At 40.9% G+C, this 27,021-nt stretch overlaps 1 protein-coding gene across 4 annotated transcripts in view; it reads left to right on the top strand.

Annotated features, from left to right (window-relative positions):
* ANTXR2 (ANTXR cell adhesion molecule 2) overlaps positions 1-27,021 on the top strand; it is a 170,701-nt gene that overhangs the window by 31,805 nt on the left and 111,875 nt on the right. For all 4 annotated transcript variants that reach the window (XM_032796839.2, XM_032796840.2, XM_075066095.1 and 1 more), the window contains exons 8-10: positions 6,882-6,942; positions 8,746-8,841; positions 13,312-13,381. In XM_032796839.2, coding sequence (XP_032652730.1) covers positions 6,882-6,942; positions 8,746-8,841; positions 13,312-13,381 — 227 coding nt within the window. The remainder of the gene's footprint in view (positions 1-6,881; positions 6,943-8,745; positions 8,842-13,311; positions 13,382-27,021) is intronic.

The raw sequence follows: 27,021 nt of genomic DNA, 5'->3' as shown, positions 1-27,021 counted from the left end.
AAAGTTTACAGTTGTATTTATTATGTGTCAGCAGAGTACTCATTCAAGCACAGTCCTATTCAAGGATGGTCTTATATAGTAATTATTTCAGCTTTACTTGTGTGCAGTGAGTTTGTGAATAATGAATTTGCAGCACAAAGTCATTCTGCTTCATCGTCGTGAGCCAGGAAAGAATGGAATTCAAAGTCACGGGTTGTCTTTTGTCAGTAGCATCGCAGTGTTGCTGATGTATTTCGCTTTATATTGTGTCCGAGTTTTCCACAACAAGTGTGTTTAAGAATAGATTTTTCAAAAAGGAGAATGAAATTATTGATCGGTTCATTTGCACATTACACTTTTTCAGGTAAATTGGAGCAGTGGGCAAAAATGCAAAAACACAGTTCAAGTCATTCACTATGGGGCAAATCCTGCCCATCCTTCTTGGTCTGAGAAAATCCTAGATGGAGCAAAACCATTGTGGTTCAGCTATGGGAGGAATTTTCAATAAGCGCTCTGTGTTGGCCAAACTCCGCTCCCTGTGAAGTCTGTGGTAAAACTCCCATTGACTTGAATGGGAGTAGAGTAGGCCAGTGCTGAGTGCTTTGGAAAATCCTACCCTATGGGAAGTGGAAGGGGGATTTGGGTGAAGTGCTCAAGGCCTGTGTCGGGGTTCCGTGTGTGGGGAGTTGCAGGAGTGTTTAGTTGTGGGACAAGAGAGGGTCAGTAAAGGTGTGGGAGCTCTGTCAGTGGGTCTGCTGCTAGCAGATCCTCTGTCCATTGATATCCCATATGGCGGGGGGCTACTATAGGCTCTGGCCTTCAGTGAGAGCCCTGCAGGGAGCTCTGCAGCCTGGCATGTGTGGGAGGATGTATTTCTTAAGGTGCTGAGGCAAAGCCCATTGAAATCAATGGGATAATTGGGGTTTGACTCAGGTCCCCAGTGCATACCTGACGATGGATGGGGCACCAAGGAGACAAATGATCAAACATAGTTTGGATCAAAGAGTTTGACAGTATTTAGTTTTGTTTTGTTTTTAAAAAAAGGAAAGGGATGAGCATTTTAGTGAAATGTAGATGCGCTTTGTTGACTTCTATGAAATAACATTGCAGAAGGAAGAAGAACAGAGTTAACCAGAAAAAAAGAATGGGGACCAGAGAGAGAAAGGGGAAAAGAAAGGATAAGACATTCCTGTACATCCTTTTAAGGTGCAAAAATCTCTCTCTCCCGAGTGCGACAGAATTAATGTAGCTTGCCTGTCTTTGAAGACATTTTCTTTTTTCCATTATGATGGCTAGGTCCAGTTGCTTAATTGTTAGTTGAGCAGCTCAGTGAAGACAATGGCACTGCTTGTGTTCATGGGTATGACTAGCGGGATTTACCCCATTACCTGGATGATACTTCTGACTTCCGCTCTGTGGAAGATGGAGAATCTGGCCCTGTGTGTAAGTGTTGCTGTGAAGGAATGTCCAGATTTCTGGTCACATGGGAGAATTGAGCAGGAAGGGAAAACTTATTTTTGAGGAAAGACAATAGGCTGATGTATCTGTTTCCAGTGAGGTCCCATATGTTTCTAATATCAAATGATTACAGGGTGTTTTTTTTGTAATTCTGCTCCTGTGAAGTGATTGTTGCTCCGCAGAAGGAATTTCAGGGATGATACGGTAGATTTCTGTAATGCTGTAACTTTTTTCAGTACAGTCCATTAGGGACTAAAGATTTTTGAAGGTTGACAGCAGCCTTGTTTGAATGTCATAGAGACAGCAAGATTAAGGACCTTTCGCTGCAAGTCAAAGCAAGCCAGGCAGGTTTTATTCTTTAGGAAACCACTTGACCTTCATATCGAGAGTTAAGAAATACAATTGAGGAATCATGAACACCGAGACCCTGGTCTTTGCCAAGAACTTTTGAAGCTCTCATGGAAGAATTGGGGCTTTCTCAAGCCAAGTGAAAGAAAAGAATAGTTTAAGTTATGGAAATTTAGTGTCAAGGCAACTGTTTATTTTTAATGACAGTATTTAAAAAAAAAAATCTTTTCACACTTGGAGTCAGATTGTCCCAGCAGGACATCTACTGTTGGAATTGTGAAATAACTGGTGCCAAGGGGATGAATATAGCCTGAACTCTTTATTTACACTCATTTTTTGTGCCTCAGATCTGATAAATCTCTCTAAGCCATATCTTATCCAGATTTGCTTTTGTGCTTTTCGGTTTTAAAAAAAAGGGAAATTGGCACATGCAAATATGTTGTAATTGTTCCTGCTCGGTGCTGGATCTGGAGATACAGCAATAGAAACCACCAACACAGGGTGAAGTAATAAAAACAAAACATAAAGGGAGGAAAAGGAGATGTGAGAGAGGGAGTTATTCCATCTTAAAGATGCCACGCACGTAAGCACAGAAACAGAATCTTGACAAATTGCTATAGGCTGGGATTTTCAAAAGTGCAGTGTGTTTACCTGTTCTGTTCATTCCCTCTGGGGCACCTGGCATTGGCCATTGTCAGAAGACAGGATACTGGGCTTGTTGGACGTTTGGTCTGACCCAGTAATTCTTTTGTGTTGGCCTAACTCTTCTCCCACTGAAGTTTCTGGTAACAATCCCATTATGAGAACAGAGTTAGGCCAATACTGAGCATTTTCAAAGATCCCACCTTTAGTAGTGAAGGCCCCAATCCTGCAACAGTTACACATGTGTTTAAAAGCAGCAAAGAATCCTGTGGCACCTTATAGACTGACAGTTGTTTTGGAGCACGAGCTTTTATGGGTGAATACCCACTTCGTCAGATGCATGCGCATGCAGGTGTATCTGACGAAGTGGGTATTCACCCTCGAAAGCTCGTACTCCAAAACATCTGTTAGTCTATACGGTGCCACAGGACTCTTTGCTGCTTTTACAGGTCCAGACTAACACGGCTACCCCTCTGATACTTGACAACATGTGTTTAAGTGGCTGAATAGTCCAATTGACTTAAATAGACCTACTCATGAGAGTAAGTTTCCTTATTAGAAAAAACAGCGCTTTTATTGTGAATTTTTAACTGAAGGAATACCATGATCTATTTAATTTCCTCACATTTTTAAAAAGACTATGGGAAAAATGCCCATACTTAATAATATTCCCATTTTAATGGTCTCCACCTTTTCAAGTTGACACCTGGGTGAGGTGAGCAGAGTTAGCAGGAGGCAGAATGGAGATGAATGGAGTTGGAAGTGTTCACACGCTGCTGCTATTGTGGGACCAAATATGTTTTTAATTTGATGGCTCTGTATTGGAAAAAGAAAAAAAGAGACCCAGATTTTTCCCTGCGCAACAGTCACTTTACACTGCATCACCATTGCAAAGCGTGAAAGCCAGGGCAGCCAGCACAGAAGCATCACCAGCGATGAGACTCTTCTGATGGTATAGAGCCAGTGTTGTGTTTCCTGCATCACTCTGCCTGCCTGCAGCCAGTTTAGTGGGTGTGGCTGGGGCTTTGGTGTGCTCTGACAATCCTTGGCTGTTGTAACAGGTCCCTTAGGACCCCTGGTAGCTGGTGTAAGCTAGAGCAGCTTTTTGGCTGCTGTAATGAATATTAATCATTGAACAAAACTGGAGGTCTTCCTTGCCAAATGTACTGTTACACAACTGTGAAACCCAATTAAAATGTATATTGGATTTAAGAGGATGAGATTAACTGGCTACACACTGAGAAAATTGCTACATAGTATGGCTGAGTGAAGATGGCACCAGACTAGGATTCAGGAAGGCTGGGTTCAATTCCTAGTCAGGCAGAACTTGGGCAGGTTATTTAATCTACCTTGTGCCCCCGTTGCGTCTCTGGTCCCTGGGGATGGTACCTCACAGGGCTGTTGTGAGGATAATAAAATCAATTAGTGGTTGTGAGGCGCTCAGATACTGTAGTAATGAGGGCCAAGTGTATAGGTTTATTCCTTGCAACATATGAACATGTTGGAGGCTTGATATGTTGCTCCACTTCCATGTGTAATCCTGCTTAGCCTGTCAGAACCAACTTGTACTTCTGACTGACTTACTCTTGCTGTTTCCTCTTAATCTACCATTGAGGGATCAAAAAAAAGGAGACTATATCTGAACGACGTCCACCTGACTCATGCAATGTAGCTGTATTGGTCCCAGGATATTAGAGAGATTTGTTCAGGTCTAGAAGAGCTTTGTGTAAGCTCGTCTCTCTCACCAACAGAAGGTGGTCCAATAAAAGATATTACCAAATCCACGTGACTTGGTAGGCTTGTTGTATGCTGTCACAAAACCTCCCCTTTAAAGTTAGACCCATGTCAGAGCTAGGTTTATGATTCAGTTAAACATAGGGTCAAAGACTCAATACCTTGGACTCTTCTGTGATCTTTTGGCTGCCTATGGATGGATGGGCACGGTGCTTGCTCATGAGCTGGCTGGGACTTTGTCTCATGGAATAAGAACTAGGATTGGTCTACACTGAAAAGTTATGTTGGCATAGCTAGCTACCTTTCTCTGGGGTGTGAGACCTAGCCCTCTATAGAGACAGCAATAGGCAGATGGAAGAATTCACCTCTCAGGGAGATGCACTACCTTCAGCAAAGAGAGAGCCCCTTCTGTTGTTACAGTGAGTGTCTACATTGCTGTCCTTTTTAAGTGTAGATGGATGTAGACTAGGTAACAGTGGGTTTATATGGCTGGACTGTAAAGAAGTTCCAGGACCATTTCCTGCAAAAGAAATATCTGTGGCTGCCAGAGATACTGGAATAGTGTCTCATGCTCCTTGACACAGGAGCATAGTGGTTGATACGACTGGGAAGTGAACTTTTCAAGCCCTCGCCACGTGGTCAAGAAAGGTTGGTTGCGATGCTGTTTTTATATGTGCCAAAAGAGAGAGAGAGAGAAAAAAGTTTGTCATTCCTGAGATAAAACCTGGTGTGTGGCAAATAGCGAGGAAGGTTATGTGTGTCCTTTTCACAAACAGGCAAAATGAACTGTTGATCTCTCATGATCCACAGCCTTTGAATGATGATGTTTGGAGCTCCGGCAGAAATAAGGAGTAAAAATGTTGAAATTTGTCTCAATGTGGCTGAATATTCTCTTTGAACATGTTCACTTGGGTGATTTTTTTGGTCATCCTTTCAGGGCATGTAGGAAAACCTGTGTTTCCGTATCTGTCCACCTTTAAGCCTGCCTGTTTGTGACAAAAGGAAACAAAATGTCTGACAATGACCAGCATGCCTAATACCTGTGTTTTGTTTGCATGTCATGCCAGAATTGCCAGAACATCTTTGTTTTTATAAAACCTGCTTTAAGGATGCTTTTTTCATGGTATGAATTAAATAAACATTTAAAAAAAGAAGACTGGAAAATCAGATTCCATCATGGAAGGACCGCTGTTTGTGGGTCATCAGTAGTGTTTGAACCTGTACGCATCACACGCTAGCACTGATCTCTACCACCTGAGTTAAAGGAGAACAATTACCCAGTTGTGGACCAGCTACAAACATTTTGACAGCATCTTACACAAGTATTTGCTAGACATTAGTGGAATGCTGGAGATTCGGAATCTTGGGTTCTGAGCTTGACTCTGGTAGGGGGAGTGTTGTCTAATGGTTAACATGGTAGTTGCAAACAGCCTTGTAACAGGATAGCCAGACTTGTTATAGGTATGCCATGTGATTCAGTTGGGTAAGACTGGGGTCCGTTATGGTAGAGGCCTAGGTTCTAGTCCTTGCTCTGGTTTAATGATCTTGCTTAGCCTGGTCAGTCAACTTATTTGTAAAATGGGGAATGATCCTTATCCTAAAGGTGAGTCACACAAAGCATTAGTTAATGAAAAGGACTCTTGAGATGCACAGAAATATCAAACAGCAGTCAGTAGAGGTGAGATCAGAAACTTTGGTCTTCTGGCTGCCAACTGAGTGCACCTTCCCCTAGGTTTAAGAGCATTCTGTAGGTGAATCATTCTGTCCCTCATCTTTCGGCGAGCATTGGTTGATTTGCTGGTGTAGCAGAAAAGGCTGCCTGGTTCAACTGAAATGCAAAATGTCCCATAAAATCCAGTACACTTGAGATCTCTGGGCATTCCTGTTCTGCGTTACATGGGGACTAATGGCAAAACTTGGTATATGTGCTTTGACACTGACCCAAAGCCCATTGAAAGACTCCCATTGATTTCACTGGGCTTTGGATCATGCACTTTTGGATTGTACATTAGGATTAGGGTCCATGGGAAATAAATTTAGGAAGCTACACAGAAATTCCAAGGCCATAACCAGACATTAATATTTGTTTTGAATAGAGTCCAAAGTTAACATATTAGTCCCTGTGGTACAATGCTTAGGAAATAGAAAAGAATAAACAGGTGTGTAAGAATTTGCAAGATCAGGTCCTTTATTTTTATTGCAGAAACATCCATTGTGTTCTCACAGTGCACACGCATGTGAAATCTGTACATTTTTTAAAATATATGCGTGTGACAGGGGACCCACTGCTCCCATCCTCAAAGGTTTGGGAAGAAAAGGCATCTCTTCCTAGTGAACTCCCTTTTCTCTGGGCCTGTCAGACTTTTTCTCTCGTCTGCTTCTTCCCTCACTGCACTTTCTTCCTGTGCTGTTTGATCCAGTCTCCTTGTTAATGGGCCAGTTAGCTCATTAGCTACCCAATCATGATCTGATACGGTAATCAGGAACTCCTCTCCTTAATCAGGCCCTCCCTGTCGCCTAATTGGTTTAAACGGTGACCAGAGTGGTGATTGAGTTGCTGGTTCCCAGCACTCTGCCCCATTACATTTGTGAAAAACATGTGTGTTGGTCATTCTTGTCTCACTCTTGGAGTGATCTCAGTTTCTGATGTTGTATATAGAAAACTTATTCATATTTTGATATTCTCTCCTCTCCCCAATCTCTCCCCTCCCCACCCATAGATACTGAAGCAGTCATGCACAGAGATTTTATATTTGGAACCATCAAGTGTCTGCGTGGGAGGTAAGTTATTAGAAATGGAAAATAATATACAAATAATTATGATGGTGCTGTTTTCTGCTTTGTGTAAAATGTGTAGCTAAAACTCCACTAGACAGAAAAGAAATTAAGGAAAGATGGGGTTCTTCCTTCTTTCTCCCCGTTTGGAGGGTTGTTCTCTAACTCCTCCTCTTGCAGCCTAGGATAAATGCAGTGGAAAAATTTTGAGGGATGGACAGACAGCTCCCACTCTCAATCCTGTGTCTGGCAACTCCATATTGTCCAGTGAATGACAAACTGAGCAATGTTGTTGTTACTATTATCAGTAGTTATTTGTATTGAGATAGCATCTAGAATCTAATCATGGACTAGACTCTGTACAAACACACTGTAGTCATAGTCCAGAAACTCATGTGGCAATAGATTGCACATTCTTTGAACCACCATGCTAGTCTCAAAGCCATGCATTTTACTACTCAACTTTCCACCTTGAAGGTATACACAGTTCTCCATATCAAATGAAATGGATCAAGTTACGTTTCAAGTCACAGAAATATGTTACAGTAAACAAATACTGTAACTGTCCAATGAGAGAGTTATTTTTTCAGAAGTTAAAAATAGTCACAAAACTGTTTGTTTATCTGATATTCACTAAGTGTGGTGAATGAAATTGAATTAGAGATGGGCTTATAAATTCTGTGAAACCTTGCAATTAGTCAAATGAAATCAGAATTACAGTAAATCAGTTTCCTTCACTAAGGGACTAGCAGAATCTGTCATGGAAGCTATACTGTTGCTCTTGCATTCAGAGTAATGATATATTCACATGTAACTCCATGTACAGCTACTATGATCATTTTGATTTTTAAAGTCCTGATAAGTGTAATCACATACATTCATAATAATTTTTACCATGCCATGGACATGGACTTTCAGCTTTTTTCCATATGATTCTGAAAACAGCGATTTGCTGATTTAGAGTCATAGACTTAAGGTCAGAAGGGACCATTATGATGTATTACTAGAAGAAATATATGTTAAAATGCTAGAGAGTAATTACACAAAATTGCAGCCCAGACTTGAAAGGCAGCGCAAGTGTTAATTTCCCCCGAGTTTGACCTATTCCGAATTTTTTTCTTTGCCTCTTTCTGATTTCGCAATCCACACATGCTTTGCATTCATGGAAAATAAGGTTATTGCAAAATCTTTTTATTTTGTTGTTTTGTAAAAAAAAAAAAAAAATTACAAAAGTTACTGGATTAACTGGATTCAGAGCAATGGTTTAAATAAAGAAAGACTCTTTAGTCACTCAAAGAGAATTTCATGATCACCATCCAGTTTTCAGAACAAATTCAAGCCAGCCAATATCTGATGCTCTCAAAGGGCCTGATGCAAAGTGCACTGTAGTCAACAGGAATCTTTCCACTGACTCCAAAGAGTTTTGTATCAGGCCCGTCTACCATATATTGTATATAAGAACCTGTAGGCTTGCTGTGCTTTACATAATATCTCGTTTGTGGGGCTGAGACCCATGAAGTTGACCTTTCCATTGCAGAGCAGAAGGATATGACCTCACCTTAGTTGCTAGGTGGGCATATGCATTTCAAAGACCTTTAAGCATAGAAACAAAACTACTCTCTCACTGCAGATGACTCTCTCTAGGTGAAATGTGAGGCACATTGGGGCACTGTAGCAAGGTGGTATGAGTAGATTTGGGGTGTTACTGCCTGTGCTGTCCCTGTTTTGTAGCTAGATGACTTCAGACTCAACTGGTATAAAACTGGCTCCTGCCACAGCCGCTAAAGCCTGATAATTTTATGTTTTCAGAGGAGTTCCATGTTGTCCTCAGAGGCAGTGGCTTCACACTGGGCAGAAAACAAGAGAGTGTTACTTGCACCTACCATGTAAATGGCACAACCATTAGTAAGTATCAAAGTCTAAGGTAAACTGCAGTGAATCCAGGATAAATCACCATAAGTGTCTGCCATAGACATTTATTTTTACTGCTGTGAATTTTCTCTTACTTCTCTATTTTATGCAAATCGAAAGGGAGGAGGGATGAAGTGAAATAATAAAGGAGGGAACTGGGATGGCTCAGAGGACTGGTAATGGGGTATAAGTGTTTTTGCCTCTTGTCAGTGATTTGAATCCAGTCCAGGTTGGTATTAGCCACAGGCTGTTGTTAATGTCTGGCTGTCCAGCAGCCTGTAGGAAATAAGTTGGTGGTGTCAATTTGGCTCCTAATGAGCAGGTCAAACATAGGAGAAAACATCACTACAACTTGGATTGATTGGCAATCCTTTCTTGGCTCTCTCAGCAGAGACGCTAAGGAATGGGCCCACATTCTCAGCCCAAGAGATGGTTGTTCCAGGTCACACTTGAGTTACATTGGTGGCTTGTGGTGTCATTGTCAAAGTGTCACCTGTTTGAGGTACAGAGAAGGAAATCCAGTTCCCTATAAAAACACTGGCCATCCCTGGCTGACAGTGGAACCGCTGTGGTTCTGCTCAAGGAGGCTCGTGCAGGAAATGCGTGCCCCTTTTGGCACAGAGTCCAGCATAAAAGTACTAGCTTTATTAGTATAAGCACCAGTATAAAAGTACTTATTCCAGTTCAGGAAGCAGACTAAACTACACAAGAATAAGGCACCTTTACGCTGATGTAACGGTTTTCACACTAGGGCTTTTACTGATATAACTATTTTGATTATAACCAAAAAAATAAATAAAATCACGCTCAGCTGAAATAATGATGCTGGTAAAACTTTTAAGTGTAGACCAGGCCTAAGAAAAGCAACAAGAAAAAGGAAAAGGGGTTTTGCAAAAGGTATTAGTGCATTCAAGTTTTCACTGATTGTGCATCTGGATAAACTTACATGGGTTATATAATAATTATTTCACTTTTGATGGTAAGAGGTAATGTGAGCATTGTAGTGCAAATATTATACACACGTGAGAGTACATCATAAGATTAATGGAATGGTATGAAAATTATTTTAACATTGCCATAATTTGTGTAAAAATAATTGACATAAGTGACCTGCTGGAGTTCTGCTGTGAAATTCCCAATAATTATAGCAAATTAGATCTGTGCATGGAAGTTCTGCTTAGCAATTTGAAAAATGAACTCCATACAGCCATAAGGTGTGGATAGCAGTGGCTTAATGCACTAGTTTCACCTCTAGGATTTGTGTATAAAAAAGGTGATTGCAGATCAAAACACTTTTCTATATACCCTTTTCAGTTCCAAGGGAACAGTTTTTTCTACATTATATTTTTTGCTTTTATTAATATTCATAATTAGCCAGATCCTACAGTGTTTAGTTCTCACTCAGGCAAAACTCCAGTTGACTTCAGTGGGCGTGATGCCTGAGTGAAGGACTGCAGGAGCTGATCCATAGTCAGACGAGCTCTTAATGAGAAAGAGAGCAGAGTTTATTCTACACAGCTCTTAGAAACTTCAGTTAAACAAATTATAAGGGAAAGAGAATGTAAATTTTCAGAAAAACACTCAGAGCCTAATTCTTTGTTGCCCTTCATTGTGAGCGGTCATTTGCACCAGTGCAAAGGAAATGTAAAAGGCTTCTGTTTTGATCCAGTAATGTTTTACACCCATTTTGTACTGGTACAAATGACTACAAGCTGGGCCCTGCTAGTAAACATCTGTTCTTTTTGATGTTCGGGAACCAAAGTGAATAGCTAATGGATTTTGCATCTGAAGAAGTGAGGTTTTTTAACCCACGAAAGCCTATGCCCAAATAAATTGGTTAGTCTTTAAGGTGCCACCGGACTCCTTGTTGTTTTTGCGGATACAGACTAACATGAGTACCCCGATACTTGCCTTAAGAAGTAAATATCCTTAAAAATAAACCATGATTGCAAAATAAGTGAAGAGTGGGCATATAGAATAAAACACAAGGATTTTGAGTAGTTTCTAATTTATACAGTGCACTTACTTTCCTCCAGATTCCCATCTTCCTGTACACAAATGTGGTTCCATCACATTTGTTCCACTCTTCAGGATATGAGGTCCTGATCACGTGCGTTTGTTAAAGATCTCACAGAACAGTTTGTAAGAGTAAATGTGCTAGCCCAGGTGGTCTGGCTAAAGTCAAATTGGGTAATTACATTCTGTCTATATAAATTGTCCTTCCATTTCAACTGAACATGACATTCTGACTTCCTATCATTAACTTGTGCTGATTTGCTCTGACTGTACAGTATAAACAAGTTGTGTGATCTAGGTCAGAAGTGGCTACAATTCAGAGGAGGGTGGAGTAATTCTTGCACATATGGCTACAGTATTCTGGTAAAACTCAGTTATCCAGATGGCTCGGGGAACATTTGAAACATTTAGATCATTGTAGTTGCAGAGGAACAAAATTGACTTTATTTATTCTTTATACACATTTCAGATTTAGGAGAAATATCTGAAGGTTTTGGAAATATGAGTACTTTGGATGTAGATATTGGCATCTGCACATAGACCAGCTTCCTAGTGGTTAGGACTCCTGTGTTCTATTCCTGTCTCTGCCACTGACTTGTTCTGCGACTACAGGCAATTCACTTAACCTCTCCATGTCTCTGTTTACTTTCCTCCGTTTTAGCACGGATTACTAACAATGCTACTACCAACATGCAATGGCAGAAGTGCCACTGGCGCATAAGATCAGATGCTATTAGCTTTTCTAGAATTATAGGCCAATAACATTAGGCACTAGGGGCCTGATTCTCTGATGCACTGCACCTTGTTTGGTCATTTACACTACTGCAAAGTGGATGCAAAACACTACTAAACCAGAATGATAGTATTTTACACCAACTTTGCCCTGGTGTAAATACCAACACCAGATACTGGAGTGGCTTGGTGGTGTGCTGCATGAGGCTGCCACGTTGCCAGGGGTAGGGTAGTTTTATATCGGAACACAAGCAGAAGAGAACGACAGAACCCTAACATGGGCTGAAGATACTCTGAGGAAGGCAGCCCTGTGAAGGGTACTGAGTGGGTTTCCTCCTCCCAGTAAACTCCCGCTACTCGTAAGCCTAATGAAAGGAGATGAGACTATACACTTGAGTAAGTGTTGATCAGGGTGAATAGCACACGGGCACACACCCCATCTTCCTACATTGGGGTTGCCTGTAGGAATGACCTTGGGGCAAACAATAATTTTGTAGGTTTGTTTGGTTTTAGATGTTAGACTTGGCGGTTTGTTTTCTAACATTTGTAGAGAATTATTACCAAATGCTGAAACGAAGTGTACTTGTAATGCTGCTACTACTACTAAACTATAAAATGTAACCTTAAGACAAAAGCATATGGCCATGTGTGAAGCCTGCCTCCCCCTCCGCCCTTTGCAGCTAGCCCCAGTTCTGGCATGAGCAGTTGGTGCAGAATGTACCACATCCAGATGTAATGTGCATCTCCCATGACCTAGCAACAGCTTTCCTCAATCATCTCTAAGCCATTTGCATATCTGGCTTTATTTATCTACAGGATGGAGTTGCCTCAGAGCTTACTCCCGCAGATAGGTGATTTCCTGATTGTGTGCTGAGTTGTGTCTTTAAGGCGCAGTCCCAGAACAGCCCAGCCCAGGGTGAGTTATGAGAGGGACTTTGCCTCTGGGTGTCAGACCTCCTCCTAGAGTCCTGTGGTACACATGATGGGAGAGCTCCTTTCGCCCTTTAGAGAGTAGCATAGGCCAGTGTGTACGGGGATGGGTGGGACAATGGCCTTCCTCTCTGATCCCTCCCACCTCTTTTGGGGTGTCTTGTATCCCAGAGAATGGGTGGAAGGACTGCAGTCACTTCCTGCTGCTGTGCAGGGGCTCCTTGTGTCCTCCCACCTTTCACACCTGCAGAGTGGCAGGGCATAGCCTGACACTATGGTAGTTAACCTTGAGCTATCGGTAAAGCAGCCATGCTTTGGAGAGAGCTTCGGGAGCCTTCAGAATGAGAAATGCTACAGAATTGTAAGTTATTGTAATAATGGTCACTGGCTACAATGGATAGAAATTAGCAGTACAGGCCTGCTTATAAGAACCTGCCCTTCATCTTCTAATTAGTAGTGAGACTGTCAATATTATTAAAAACACTTTCTCACTAAACCCCAGTTCAAGAAAGCGTCCTTGTCCTGGACTGCACTAAAGCTCACACTTAACTTTAAGCAGTCAATGGCACTTAAAGTTAAGCCTGGGCATAAGTGTTGTCCTGTGGATTTAAACACAAGTCCTTTCCTGAATTGGGGCCTTAATAACTTACAAATCAGGGCAGCTTTGAATCAAATCAATATCCAAAATTAATTGAAGAAAACTAGATTGCATCATATTCAGACATGTCAGCTTCTCATGTGACTATAGTGCAATATATTTAGCTCATGTGATGTTTTCTTTTTCAGATGAAAAACCAGTAACGGTGGAATCCAATTTTATGCTCTGTCCAGCCCCCGTCCTACATAAAAGTGGCCAGTAAGTATTTGGTGAAAGCTTTATTCTGTATCTTGTCTGAACTATATCCACTGATGCTGAATTTAATTGTCTGGGGTTTTGGCTAAAGGCAGTTCTGTTTTTCTTCGTTGTGTTATTTCCCTGGTGTATTTTACAGCTTTGGAATGGACTTTAAGTAATCATCTGCGTCCAAACTGATTTGGATGGTGCTTTAAAAATGAATATTCAGGTAGATTATTAAACCCTGAAAAGGTCTGGCTTGTCATAAGTTTTATGCAGATTAGCTGTTCTTTAATAGGATTTAAGATGCTTTCTTCTGGATAATCTTTGCACTCATTGTTAAACCTCTTACATTATCAGTGACACTTACAAGCTATTATTAAAATTATGTGTCAGGATATGTACCACTGCTCAACGTGTAATGATAAAAGGAGGCACTAATTTAACAACTGCAGCAGTCTTCTAACAACATCATGGCTAAACAAGCCTTATTCTAGATGTCACTGGCTGGATGTTATTTCTACAGGCTTGAGATCTCCACCTCCCAAATTCAGAGATGCCCTAGGCTTTTAAGATCACTTTCGCTTAAACTTAATTTCCTGTAGTTAGGTTTCCTGTTTAATGCTACCATGCTCATCAGGAATCAGAACTGTGTGGAGATTATAATTAGCTGTCAGGTCTTTACACTGTAAGAGGGGGAAGACTCCCAGACCATTAACCCTTGGAGGAGAACAACTACTACAGTAGGAAAGAGGAGTTTGGGATGAGCTTTCTGTTACTAAGCCAGTACTCAGCCTTAGGGGGCTTCACTGGCGCTGAAGCATGTGCTTAAAATGTTTCCCTGAATCAGGATGTGTAAGGTGCTGGCTTATCTGCAACCCAGGAAGGATCCACTGTCACACCCAGAGTCTCTTTCGAGGCATGGTTTTACTTTGCAAACACAAAAACACTCTGGGTTACAGCTCTCAGGGGATTTTCCCTTTTGCCTTTCCCAGTCCCTCCTATTTCAGGACCTTTGGTAGGATTCTTCTGTGCTCATTTAACGGAGCACTGCCTGCCAGGGCTTTGTCCTTTTTTCCTGCATTGCTCCAGCTTCCCACTGCCTCCTCTCCCAGGGGACTTCTGCCATGCCTGACTCTGGCCGCTCTCCCCTGCTTACTGACAGCCTGGCTCTTTTTAGCCCCAGATTCTGCCCTGCCCTGCTAATAGCTGACCAGTGGATGCACATCTGTTTTGTATATTGAATAATGCTTTGGAAGAGAAAAGTTGCAAATGAATAGATTCAAATACTTTCAGGGGGTGAGAGAGAGCCTGCATTATTTTATAATGGTGGAGAAATGCTGAGAATTAGGTTTTGGGGAGAGGGGATGAGTTTGAAATCCAGTTATGATGATGTCCTGATAATAAAATTTGCTTTTTCATAACTGTGTGTGATGTTGATTTGTCGTAACTGAGATGTCAGTTTGTTAGAGCTATTCTGCTTGGCTATGACTCCAGTGTAATTCTCATTGATTTCAGTGGAGTTTTGCTGGCATATCAGTGGTGTAATGCAGCAGCCATAGCCAAACAGATTTTGATCTCAGCTAAGATGAATTGACACCACGCAGAGCTATGAGAAAACCAATTTTATCATCAGGACGGCATGAATTAATCAGGTTTAAAAATGTATCCCCTCCTCACCAAGCATGTGTTAAGTAGCTTAAACCTGGAGTAATGGAGTGGTAACTTAGGCCCACAGTGTGTCCTAAACACAGGAAATCCTGAACTTGTTCCTAATCACTACCATATCTAGTACTAGCCTGACACTATGCCAGTTGAACAGGAAATGCACAAAATATTTATTGATCTATATTAAAACACAGTGTAAAGTATTTGAACATGCTGTATTTTTGTTGTTAAGGGAAGGGCTTGTTGGGCTGTGAAGTGTCACAGCAGAAGACAATATGCCATGTTGTAATTGCAAGGCAGACAAAGTACCTAACTGCAGGGCAGTTCTTTCCAGCAGTGTTCAGAGGAAATACAAGCTGTAGATGAAAATCTGTACAGAGTCTACGTAGTACCACTTTGGAGAAGTTATCCAGCTATAACAAGTATGTCCATAACACTGCATGGGAGAAAAAGTCACAGGTTTTGGTCTAAAGATAAGCAGTACATGGCAAGTCAGAAGACTGACAGCTATGAAAGAAATGTACATATTTGAACTCTTGACTTTCCATTGGCACAGCTCAGACTATTGCTGGATACCTCCCAGTAATTCCTTATGTAGTGGATCTAATATTACTTCCTAATGTAGCAGCAATCTGCCTGCTGTCTTCTGGAGTTCTTTGTAATGGAATTAGAAATGTTATATAGATTAAGTACCACAAAATATCAGACAAAGTTCATTTTGTAATTTAACTTACCTTGAGTTGTTTCCTACGTGGATGGGGGGAATACAGTCGTTTCCCCTTCATTTTTGCTATTTGGTACTTACACAATGTTTAATTTTTGTAGGCTGATGAATTAAAAACTTTTGTAAGTACGGCAACATCTATATGGAGCTTGAGAGCTGCAAAAAATTCTTAAAATAAATCCATTTGGTTGGCAAACCTCTGGTTTTATTGGATTAATGCCAGAACATATTTTTGTTCTCTCCATATCTGGCTGCTGGCTGTAGTTTGTTAGATACCCACAAAATACTGCCTGTAGATTTATAGTGTGGCATTTCTTACAAAGTGGTACATTTTTAGATAGCAGCATGAAGCAGGCTGATGTGGCAGTGTCAGCTGATGTGGCAGTGTAGTGATACAACTTACTGCATACAAAATACCTCTTCATTACAATATTGATGGTATGCAAAATGATGTTTGTACCTAGATTAACTTTTTTGGGGGTAGGTATCTGGTGTGCTTAAAGGAGACGTGACTAGGGATTTTGATATCTGTAAATACGAAGCACTGTGTTATGCATAACTAAGAGCTCAGGGTGAAATTCACACCTGTGCAGAAGGTATGAGGCCTCTGCACCACTTAAGCCACTATGAAAACAGCTACACTGGGACTTAAATTCAGAGAGGGTGAAATTCATCCCTGAGCAAAGGAAGTCAGCAGAATAGCTGTGAGTTTTACCTGAGTGTTTCTGTTTGATGATTCTTGTTTCTTTTTAATTTAAAGGTGAATTGAATTGAAACCAAAAACTGATCAATAACTTGGAGCAGTTACAGAATCTGCATTTAGGGCCAAGCTCGTCCCTGGTGTAAACTAGTGGTATTGAACCATTCATTCCAGATTCAACAAATTGGCACAAGGAGGTGTAAATTGCCATTTGCCCTACGTTGGATAAGGGACAGTTTTAATTCTAGTTGAGGGATCCATAGGAGCCCATCTGGTGGCATGCACTGAACCCCATCTGTTCTGACTGTGCTTCCTTCCCAGCTACCGTTATCCATGTTTTGCACTGTGCTGATCCCTAGTGGGCCTCCTGGTGGGGATGGAGGTTGCATTCACTTTGTGACACAGAACCTTCCCTTTCCCCCAGCAGATTGGGGGCTTTCCAGGAACTGTGCCTGGTTTTATGTCAGCTGATGCCAATATAAACCCTGGCTGCTTCTGCCCAAATGTCCGACCCTTAGAGTTTTTTAAAAGAATGATTCCCAATTACATTTTTAAATAAAATATTTGAAAACCATCTCCTCTTCTTTTTAACTGCCAAAGCCTGAACTTAATTTTCCGTGATTCTCCTTCTGTGGCTGCAGGATATCAGAAGCAGCTAAAGCAGAGCAGATATTTCCCCTTCCTTCCTTCCTTGCTGTAGATATTTCTGATGTCGTCATCAATCCTTGCAGAGAAAACCCAGAGGCTTTGACTTGGCTTCTCGTAGGCTTGTACAGGAGGAACTGGTGTCTGTTTTAAAATAAATTGTTATTAATATCTCTCTTTATTCCTACTCCTTTAATAGGCAGCTTTTCAGATGCAGGCTTTGAAACGATATTTGTAGTTGTATCCAGCTGAAACAAAGGGTTCCCATTCTTTGAAGTCAGTGGCAGAATTCCCATTGACTTCAGTGGGACCAGAATCAAGACCATATTTTTCTACCTTTTTAGCATCTTAAACTGCTTTTGAATTCATCTCAATTCAGTTTCCACATTTCAGCTGATGTGTGTGCAGAGTAGATGGCAATAAGATGATCAAATAACTTTGAAATTGAAGCATTGCTCTCACACCGTACAGTATTTGATTGAAATTAAACAATCTGAGTAAATATCTACTGACATAAAAGTTCCATTTCCTGGTTTACATGAATTATGTCTACTCTGGTTTCTCACTGAAAGATTACAGTAATAGATTTTGAATGTGCAAGCTCTTCAGGCTAAAATCCTGCCTGCTTTCCTCATGCAAGTATTGCTGTAAATAAGGCAAGCAGGATTTGGCCTGTGCAGTGAATCCCACGCTTTTGTTTAAATGAAAGTAATTGAGAGTTTGTAGAGTAATTGTTGCAATCAAGATAGACTGGCAGAGAAGTACAGGGCTTCCCATAATACAGCTGCAGCATCACTGGCGTGCTTCCAAAACGGATACTGTGCTTTACATATTCTTCATTGAAACTGACAGTGTGTTTGTACTTAGCTCACTTCATAAAGTGAAATAAGAATTTAAGCCTCAGTTCAGCAAGGTATTTAAGCGTATGCCTGACTTTAAACACATTGAATAGTTCTATTGAAGGCATGGTGTTGCTCACATATTTCAGATTGGTTATGTGCTTAAGTACCTTGCTGAATAGGGACAATATGCATGCATGCTAATAAGCATNGTGGGTGGGTAATAGTGACAAAAATAAAAGAAGGGATCTCCTGAAAGGCCTGATCTTATTTAATAATTTTATTAATGATCTTGAAGTGAGGCTTATTAATGTAATTTTCAAATGACTAAACAGGAAGATTTTGTATACGAAGACAGAAAAATATTACAGTGGCATTTAAAGACTTTAGAAACAGTAACAAAAATAAGAAAATAAAATTCAATTTGGGAAAATGCAAGCTAATGTGTCTGGGATGAGATAATGCAAAATACAGATGTTCGGATGGTGGGAGAAACCTAAAAAAGCAGCAATAGTGAACAGACTTAGAGTGATGGAAGATGGCAAATTATATCTGAAATTACCTGGCAGCCCAAAAGGTCAATGCCATTTTGAGTTGCAGGCCCAGAGGCACATCATATTATGGAGAAGTGAAATGATAATTCCTCTTTATACAGGTCTACACCTGGAGATGTTGCATTCAGGTGTGGGAATTTCATTATCAGAAAGCTGCTGACAAACTAGACAGATTTCAGAGATGAGGAAAGAGATTGACCTGTGAAGAAAGAGGATGTGACTAGGAGTAATGGGCCAAAATTAAGAAAGAAGAGGTTTATGATGAATATCAGGACAATCTTGCTGGCAGCCAGAGTTATCAGACTGGCATTGCCTAAGGGAACTGGTGGAAGCTGCATCACTTGGGACAAAGCACTGGTAAAGATACAGAAGGGAACAAACTTGAGTTTTCAGGGAGATATGTTGGCAGAGGTACTAGGTGGTTTCCATCTTTAAATTATTTGGGCCGGATTCTGCCACACCGTTCCATTGAGTTTCCTTTACTGTGCATATTCCCATTGATTTCAGTGGGATTTCTTGTGGCGTTAAGTACTGTTCAGCATAAGTAAAAGTGGCAGAATCTGTTTGCTTTTATGGACAAAGCAGAGCACCAAAATTAATAGATAGATTCAGACATAGACTGGTTTGTCTGAGTGTATGGGCAGCCTGAGTAGTCTTGCTCCCCTGAGCTTATGGACACCTAGTTGCAATGCAGAGATAACGTGCTCTGACTGTGCTGCATGCTGTGGTTATAATAACCTGACTAGCTCTGTCTTCTAGTGATGTTGGCTTCATTTTTAGGGTCTATTGCTTACTATGTCCTGAACAAAATGAATTGCAATAGTGGTCTAAGATAAAGGGAGAGGAAAATCCAAGTAAAGCGTTGTTTTGGTGGGGTAGGAAGGTTAAAGTTCTATGTATATATCCCAAAAATTGTACTTCAGTTCCAGTTTTGGAACATCTTTCTTATATTTTAGGCTTTAGTTTGCAAAACAGTTACACGTAGAGGCATGCAGAAGAGGGAGGCTTTAAATGGTTACAGCTGATCTGTTTGTTTTTAATATATAGTGAACAGTTTGAAGACCATGGGAAGGAGCACAAGATACTAGTATAGATTTTTTGGCAAATAATTTTAAAGGTATTTTGTGCACACGTTACCCCAGTAATCAGCTAGGGAAAATGAAACAAATTATCAAGTAAGTCATGTAAAACACAGGAAGTCATTGAAATATCACTTGGGCTCTTTTAAAAAACTTTTATAATACTTAATTGTCCCCAAAGGGTAACAAACATAGTGGAAAATGATCTTGCATGCCGCTAAGATTGCATGAACCAGCTAGTGTTGAGCACTTGGTTTGATATTCTTGAACTGCAGGAACCAATTCTGAATATGCTTTTAGTTGGATGTTTACCAGATTCCCTGACAAGAGGAGCTTGTGTCATTGAAATCTTTGTTCTTCCTGTTGACAACAGCTGCTTCATTTGTTTTTCACTCACTTGTGAATGCTAGTGAAGCTCAGAAGGACCTATGAAACAAAAACAGCATTGTGCGGCCTTACACTACCACTCCTCAGGTCCTTAATTTTAATATTTTTCTCTTTTGGGCCGTCTCTCTTCCTCCCCTTGACCATTGCTTTGTAATTCAGTTATGTCTTAACCCTTTCATATAAAAAAATCTCAGAAAAGAGTAAGAACAAATCTGAGTTAAGGAATACAGTCAAAAAGTCCGTATGTTAGTTGTAGAGGATTTCAGAACATAACCTAATTAGGACTTTGAAGTCTAATTTTTTCCCCATTCCCAGAGTACAATATCTTACAAATTTCAAAAACTGTTTTCTAGGATGAAAAACGAATATGTTACTGGAAGTTCCCAATTTTTTCTGTTAATTTCTGTTGAACTTATTATGAAATAAGTCCTACTTAGTCTTATCAGGTCATTGCTGGTTAAAGACCCTTTGCTTTTCCTTTTTGCAAGTTCCCCCATTTCTCCTGGTCTTTGTTGTTTTCCTTTATTTAAACAGTTTGTCCTCAAACCTGGACCGACTCACTTATTTTCTTTTCTGTTTTTTGGTGGCATGTGACAACACAGACAAGCATATGTATTTTCTCACTTGGTGATCTGTAGTGAAAGTTTGTGGGAACATGCTACTTGCATCCCTGATGCGCAGATTTGAGAAAGAATTAACTGCTCTCAGCAAAAGGTTTACTGACTTTTTGCTCTGAGTCCCGTATGTATAAGGCCTTTTATTTCTGGGTTTTATTTTGTTTAAAATTTCTCTGAAATTTATCAGTGTTTATTACAAAAATAAAAAAAAAATAGATGAAAATCAATGCAAAAAATTAACTTCACAGTTTTCTGGGTAAATATTGAGGTTAATATCTGGGGACAGGATGCCAGAACAAAAAACAACCAATAGAGAAAAATAAGAATATTGAGAGTAAAAGCAGTTTGAGCCTTTATTCTTTATTTTCTTTTAAAAATAGTTCCATGTTGTTACGCTTGATATAAGGGGCTTCAGTATAAATTCCAAAAGATCTAAGTACTGTAGACTCTCAGCAGTTTTTTCAAATTGTCTCTTCTAAGGCTCTCTCTCCTGCAGTCCTGGAAAATAGTCTCTCCACATCAGCCAGGTGGGACACTAGGGATGCAGGAAGCAGCATAGTTCATAAACACATCTACCTAATGTGCTTTCCTTGTCCAGAACTTGGGTGAAAATTGGTTTAAAAACAATGAAGGCTAGCTTTTGTAAAACCTGGGAACGTTCTGTGAAAAACGAATAAAAACTGAAAATGAAAGGCCATGCCTATCTAGCACTTTAAAAAAAATGCAAATTTAGTAATTATGGAAGGAGCCAAATTAGTAAACCAAGTTATTACTGCTATTGTTTGATATTGACTTAACGTCTAGAGACCTCAACTTAGATTGGGGCTCCATTGTGCTGGTCACTGTGCAAACACAGAATAGAGACAGTCCCTGTCTTGAAGAGCTGACATTCTACATTGTCAGGAGAGGAGATAAGTGGGAGAAGGGAAGTCCCCATTTTACAGATGGGGAAATTGAGGCATGGAGAGATTTTAAGTGATTTTTCCCAAGATCACACAGGGAGACTGTGGCAGAACTGTGAATTTTACCTACATCTTCTGAGTCCTAGTCCACAGAACAAAATCCTTTATGCATAGGACAATTACAGGTCTTTGGTACATATAATGCACCAAACTTTGACCCAGGAGAGTTTAATTATAGGGGTGAGAGGGTCTTTCAGCCTCCATGACCATTCAGCCTTCAGCCTCTCTGGTATGGAGAATTGTGCATTTTTGTGGGTCTGAATGTGTGTGCTGGTTCTCTAAGAGTATGTCTACACTGCAATTAAAAACCCGCAGCCAGCCTGTGCCAGCTGACTTGGGCTTTCGGGACTCAGGCTGTGGTGCTGTTTAACTACAGTGCAGACATTCAGGCTTGGGCTGGAGCCTGGGATCTAGGACCCTGGAAGGTGGGAGAGTCCCAGAGCTTGAGCTACAGCCCTCTCATGAACGTGTACACCACAATTAAACAGCCCCATGAGCCGAGCTCCGTGAGCCTGAGTCAGCTGGAACGGTACCAGAAGCGGGTGTCTAATTGCAGTGTACACATACCCTAAGAGCTGGGCTGAGAATGTAGTTAAGCTCTGGAATAAGCTTTCAAGGGAGGGTTGGCCAAACACCTAGTCAGGGATGGTCTAGGTTGACTTGGTCCTGCTTCACTAGGGGATGGACTAGTTGATCTCTCAGGGTCCCTTCCAGACCTACATTTCTGTGATTTTATGATCCACTTTTATCACAAAGGGCACCCAATAACATTTGATGGCAATGACTTTCCCTCACTACTGAGCTGGGCAAGATTGAAATTGGTGATGGAGCGCTGAAAAGCTCCGTATCCCATTTGTAGCCTCTTGAGCTGCCCAGTCCCTGCCTTCGAACCACTTAGTCCCTCTTCTTTTTCCCCGTTCCTTATACTGTATTGTTTTACACCATTCTTCAAATAAGAAGTCCTGCAGATTTGAATGAGTCTGCATACCCCTGGATTGGAGTGTAGGCAGTGGTACACTCATGCCCTGGGAGGGTGCTTCAGTTCTGTTGAAATCAATGGGAATTAAGCGCATGCTTAACATTGAGCAGGTCTTTTAAAAACTTTTTTGAATTGGGGCCTATGGAACGCTGACATGTTGTGTTAGTGGTGGCTCCTAGCTTTACCTGCCCCAAGGAATGGGATGATGGAGGTGATTTCTGAACTAGGGGGTTTCTGTGAGACACTGAAGCCCAGATCCTATTTATGTGCCTTACTCACATTGTAACCAATGGAATTGAGACACGCTCTGAGAATTTGGCCCAAGTTCTGTCCTGACGCTGTTCTATCCTCTGTGGTCATAGCTTCATTTTAATTGAAATCAATTGAAAATAATATACAGTGAGAGTCTATTTAAAATGACAGGTTTCAGAGTAGCAGCTGTCTTAGTCTGTATCTGCAAAAAGGAGTACTTGTGGCACCTTAGAGACTAACAAATTTATTTGAGCATAAGCTTTCGTGGGCTACAGCCCACTTCATCGGATGCATAGAACGGAACATATAGTAAGAAGATATATATACATTCAGAGAATATGAAAAGTGGAAGTAGCCGTACCAACTGTAAGAGGCTAATTAATTAAGATGAGCTATTATCAGCAGGTGGAAAAAAAAACTTTTGTAGTGATAATCAGGATGGCCCATTTTAGACAGCTGACAAGAAGGTGTGAGGATACTTAACATAGGGAAATAGACTCAATATGTGTAATGACCCAACCATTCCCAGTCTCTATTCAAACCCAAGTTAATGTGGGCTGTAGCCCACGAAAGCTTATGCTCAAATAAATTTGTTAGTCTCTAAGCTGCCACAAGTATTCCTATTTAAAATGAATTTATTTATTGCCATCTGCAATACCTGTCTGCTACGCTGAGCATCTTTGACATTTATTTAAAGAAACAATGCAAGAAAAACAAAACCAGCAGGAAAACTCCAGCAAGATTCTACCCCAAACCCACTCCAGTACCTGGGGCTGTCTCCACCAAACCTTTGTGTCCAGTAAATGAGCATTCCATAAGTGGAAGCATACAACTCTCACCCCACCATTGCTTTGCACGTCCCTTTCTTTGTATAGTTTCTTGACGCCTATCAGTGAAAAGTGTTGGTATTTTGAGCTCTGCTTTCTGATTTTGAAATCTAGTCTCAGGGGTTAGCATGCAGCACCGGATTTAAGAGGAAGAGTAGGAAAATGTCTGATGCAAAGCCAGGCACAGCTGAGATGTATGCATTGAGGTACTTGATACTGTGACTACTCAAATCTGGTTTACAGACAACTGTCCTCATTGTCCGGCTGTGCTGGAAGAAGGACTGGAGACTGGATGTGGTTTAATTACGCTGCACTTTGTTCCTAAATGTCTGGGAGTGTCCAGCAGATAAAACTATGCAGTGGAGGTAATTCCATTACCATTTGCATATACCTGGGGGGCTGCTGGCAGCCCTTTCCCTTACTCATCCTGCTCTCCAGTGTACCCACTGCTGGGACCTCACCAATCCTTCCTTTGAATGAGAGTTAAGGGGGAACTATTGCTCGTAGGTGGACACCCTCCCACCCCTGCCGTTTTTGGTCCTTTAAAGAATACTGCCTTTAAATCCTTTCCCAGTCCATTCTGTCTGATCACCATATCCATTCCCGATGGAGTACCTGCACTGGACAGCTACCCCCAGCTTACCTAACGAGTTGCGATCTCATAACCTAACTCCCGATTATACCCCCAACCCACTGCGGAGAAGGTGAAAACCCCCCATCTCCCGTTGGACAATCTGATGGTGAGGGGAAAAAAATTATTTCTCAGCCTCCTGTGGAAGGAGCAACTAGCATAATGGCCACAACTGTTCATGATGAAACCTGGTATTTCAATTGTTTTCATGGCAGGGAGGGGTTCAGCTTGGTTCAGGTGAAAAAAAAAAAGCGGATTTTTGCTGCACAGATGTGGGCATAAATAGCCCCTTTCTCTCCCTGTCACTTGGGAGGGACACCGAGATCAGTGTCCCCATGGTGACCCGGTATGGAGCTGCCTCCATGTAGCAGGTAGCCCTCTGGCTTTCCCCCCCTTAAAGGGGAACACACCTTTTCTGACAACCCAGACAAAAGGATGTCGCCTGCTTAATGTGCGGTGAGGTCATTCATGGTTAGCCGAAAGGTGTTCCATAAAATAGCTGGCAGGGATAGTTGCTGCTGAAGGATACTGGCTTCCCTTTTCCATCCCCTTGGACTCCTCTTGGAAATAAAGCATGTCATATTTCTGCCCCATTCCTTCTTTCAGTGACACTAGTCTGGGAGCCAGAATTTTAAAATTGCTTCTCAATTTAATCTCCTGCATAACAGCATGTTACATTGGCCAGTCACATTTGTGGTAAGTTCATTACACAGGCAGACTGCCATAGCAGTGCTTGTATCTTCTGGGATATGTATAATATATGCTGAACCAGAGCAATCATCCTTTATAAAGTTTCTGACTTGGCTCTGCTAAGTAAAACTTTACCTCCCAATTACTTCAGATTACTCGAGCAGTGGACACTTTAACGGTTACGTGTAGACGTAAACCTTCCCTTTCTTCCTCCATATATTAGTGTATTATTTAAAGTGTAGCTGTAGCCACGTTGGTCCCAGGATATTATAGAGCCGAGGTGCGTGAGGTAATACCTTTTACTGGACCAACATCTATTGGTGAAAGAGAGAAGCTTTGAAGTTCACAAACAGCTGTTTCTCAGGTCTGGGACAGGTACATGTCTCTGTCTATTATTTAAAGCATTAGAGAGACAGCTTCTTTTGTGTCCTTAAAAAATCACTCGGTGTATTGCTGTTTTCATGGGATGTTAACATATGGCAACCATTTTATATTTGTAAGTATTCAGTATATCACTGTCACTTCATTGCCTGGTAGTTTTGCTTTGTTTTCCTTATTTTATTTTTTTTTCTGTGTGGGTGTTAAGACCTCCTATGAAAACTGATTAAAGTTTAAAAAAAAAAAAAGTGCTGCCGCGTAAGGTGACTGATGTTTAATATGTTTGCCTAATTAACTTTTGGCTAAGGATTCTAACCCATTAAATAGCTAGTTAGTATATGTTTCGAATAAACGCATCTGGTCCTGCAATGAGTGAAGGTTCTGCCTGTGTGTGGGTGACAGATGTGGCGGTCGTTTCCCCAGTTCTCTCTTTTAAATAATTAACGCCACACTGGTGAAGTAGCCCTAGACAGACAGCCTCGAAGCCAGCTGTTTAGTCTCAGAGCTGTATCTATGGGCATGTGCCTCATCTCATTAGTCTGCTCTGTCTGTTGTGTTCCCTTTTCTTTGGCATTTCAACAAACATGTTTAGTCCTAAGAAACATTTAAAAACAAACAAACAACAACTTTGGATGCTTGGATTTTGGTCTGGAAGGCAGCAGGGAAGGAGGGAATCTCTGTCAGGCCACCCATGGGGCAGATAGGCCTGGACTCTCAAGCTTTGGAGATTGTTTGGAGTTGCCAAACAAAGGGCATTTGAACTAGTCCCGTTCAGATGTTTCATTATTTGGAGTTGCTGAGATGGATTTGGAAACAACCTTCTTTGAAAGACACGTCTTGTGTTAGTGTATTTCTTTGTTTGATATATGACTTCACAGCCTGGAACAGCTGGAAATTCTTATCAATTGCAGCAAAGAGAAAAACTAACATTAGCTGTATACATAAGGGATTGGACTTCCCCGGTCAAATGTTCTTTGATTTTTCATATGTTCATGTTGGTGGATGTTTTAAAGTTCTTTTTCAGTAAAGGATGGGAGGAAAAAAGGTCACTTGTTGGTCTGAATTTATGTATATATTTTGCAACAGGCTAATTTGCACAAAAATAACTTCTTAAAATGAGATTTAAATTCATGTTATCCAAAGGGCATGATCAGATTTATTCTTACTTTCAGAGGTCCATGAACCCTGATCATTCCATGGCCATACCATAATGGTTAACGTGCAGCTGTCATTAGTTCTAGTGATGTGGGCTCAGTCTGTGACCTTTGTTTTGTAAGACATCAACAATAGCACAGCTGCCCCTGCCTAGCTGAGCTCTCAAACCTGCAATTTGGCAAGAAGAACAGAACAAATTGGATAAATATACATAAACACGTTGAGAAAGAAGGAAAAACAGAACAGAATGAACCAGTGCATTATTCTGCAACTTGTTTGATAGGGATCATTTCTATTGGCATATGGTATAGTTAAATGTGCTTTCAAAAACATTGGCCTGATTCTTCACGCAAATATGTAATAAATATCTAAATAAAAAGAGAGCTGATACAGTATCAGTAGTTCTCTTGAAGGAGGCATAAGAATGTTTTTGGAAGCGTGTGTGTGTGGGGATGTTACATACATTTAGATTCTCACAGAATATGTCATTAACTTAGTTTTGAGGTTACACAGTTCTCTCTCAACATTGTAAGCTTAAAAAAGCAAGGAAGTAGTAAGTTAAGGCAACAATCAC

This window comes from Chelonoidis abingdonii, chromosome 5, assembly GCF_003597395.2.
Source record: "Chelonoidis abingdonii isolate Lonesome George chromosome 5, CheloAbing_2.0, whole genome shotgun sequence".
NCBI lineage: Eukaryota > Metazoa > Chordata > Testudines > Testudinidae > Chelonoidis > Chelonoidis abingdonii.
Note: the sequence above shows the minus strand (reverse complement) of the source record. Positions and strands in the feature narration are given on the sequence as shown.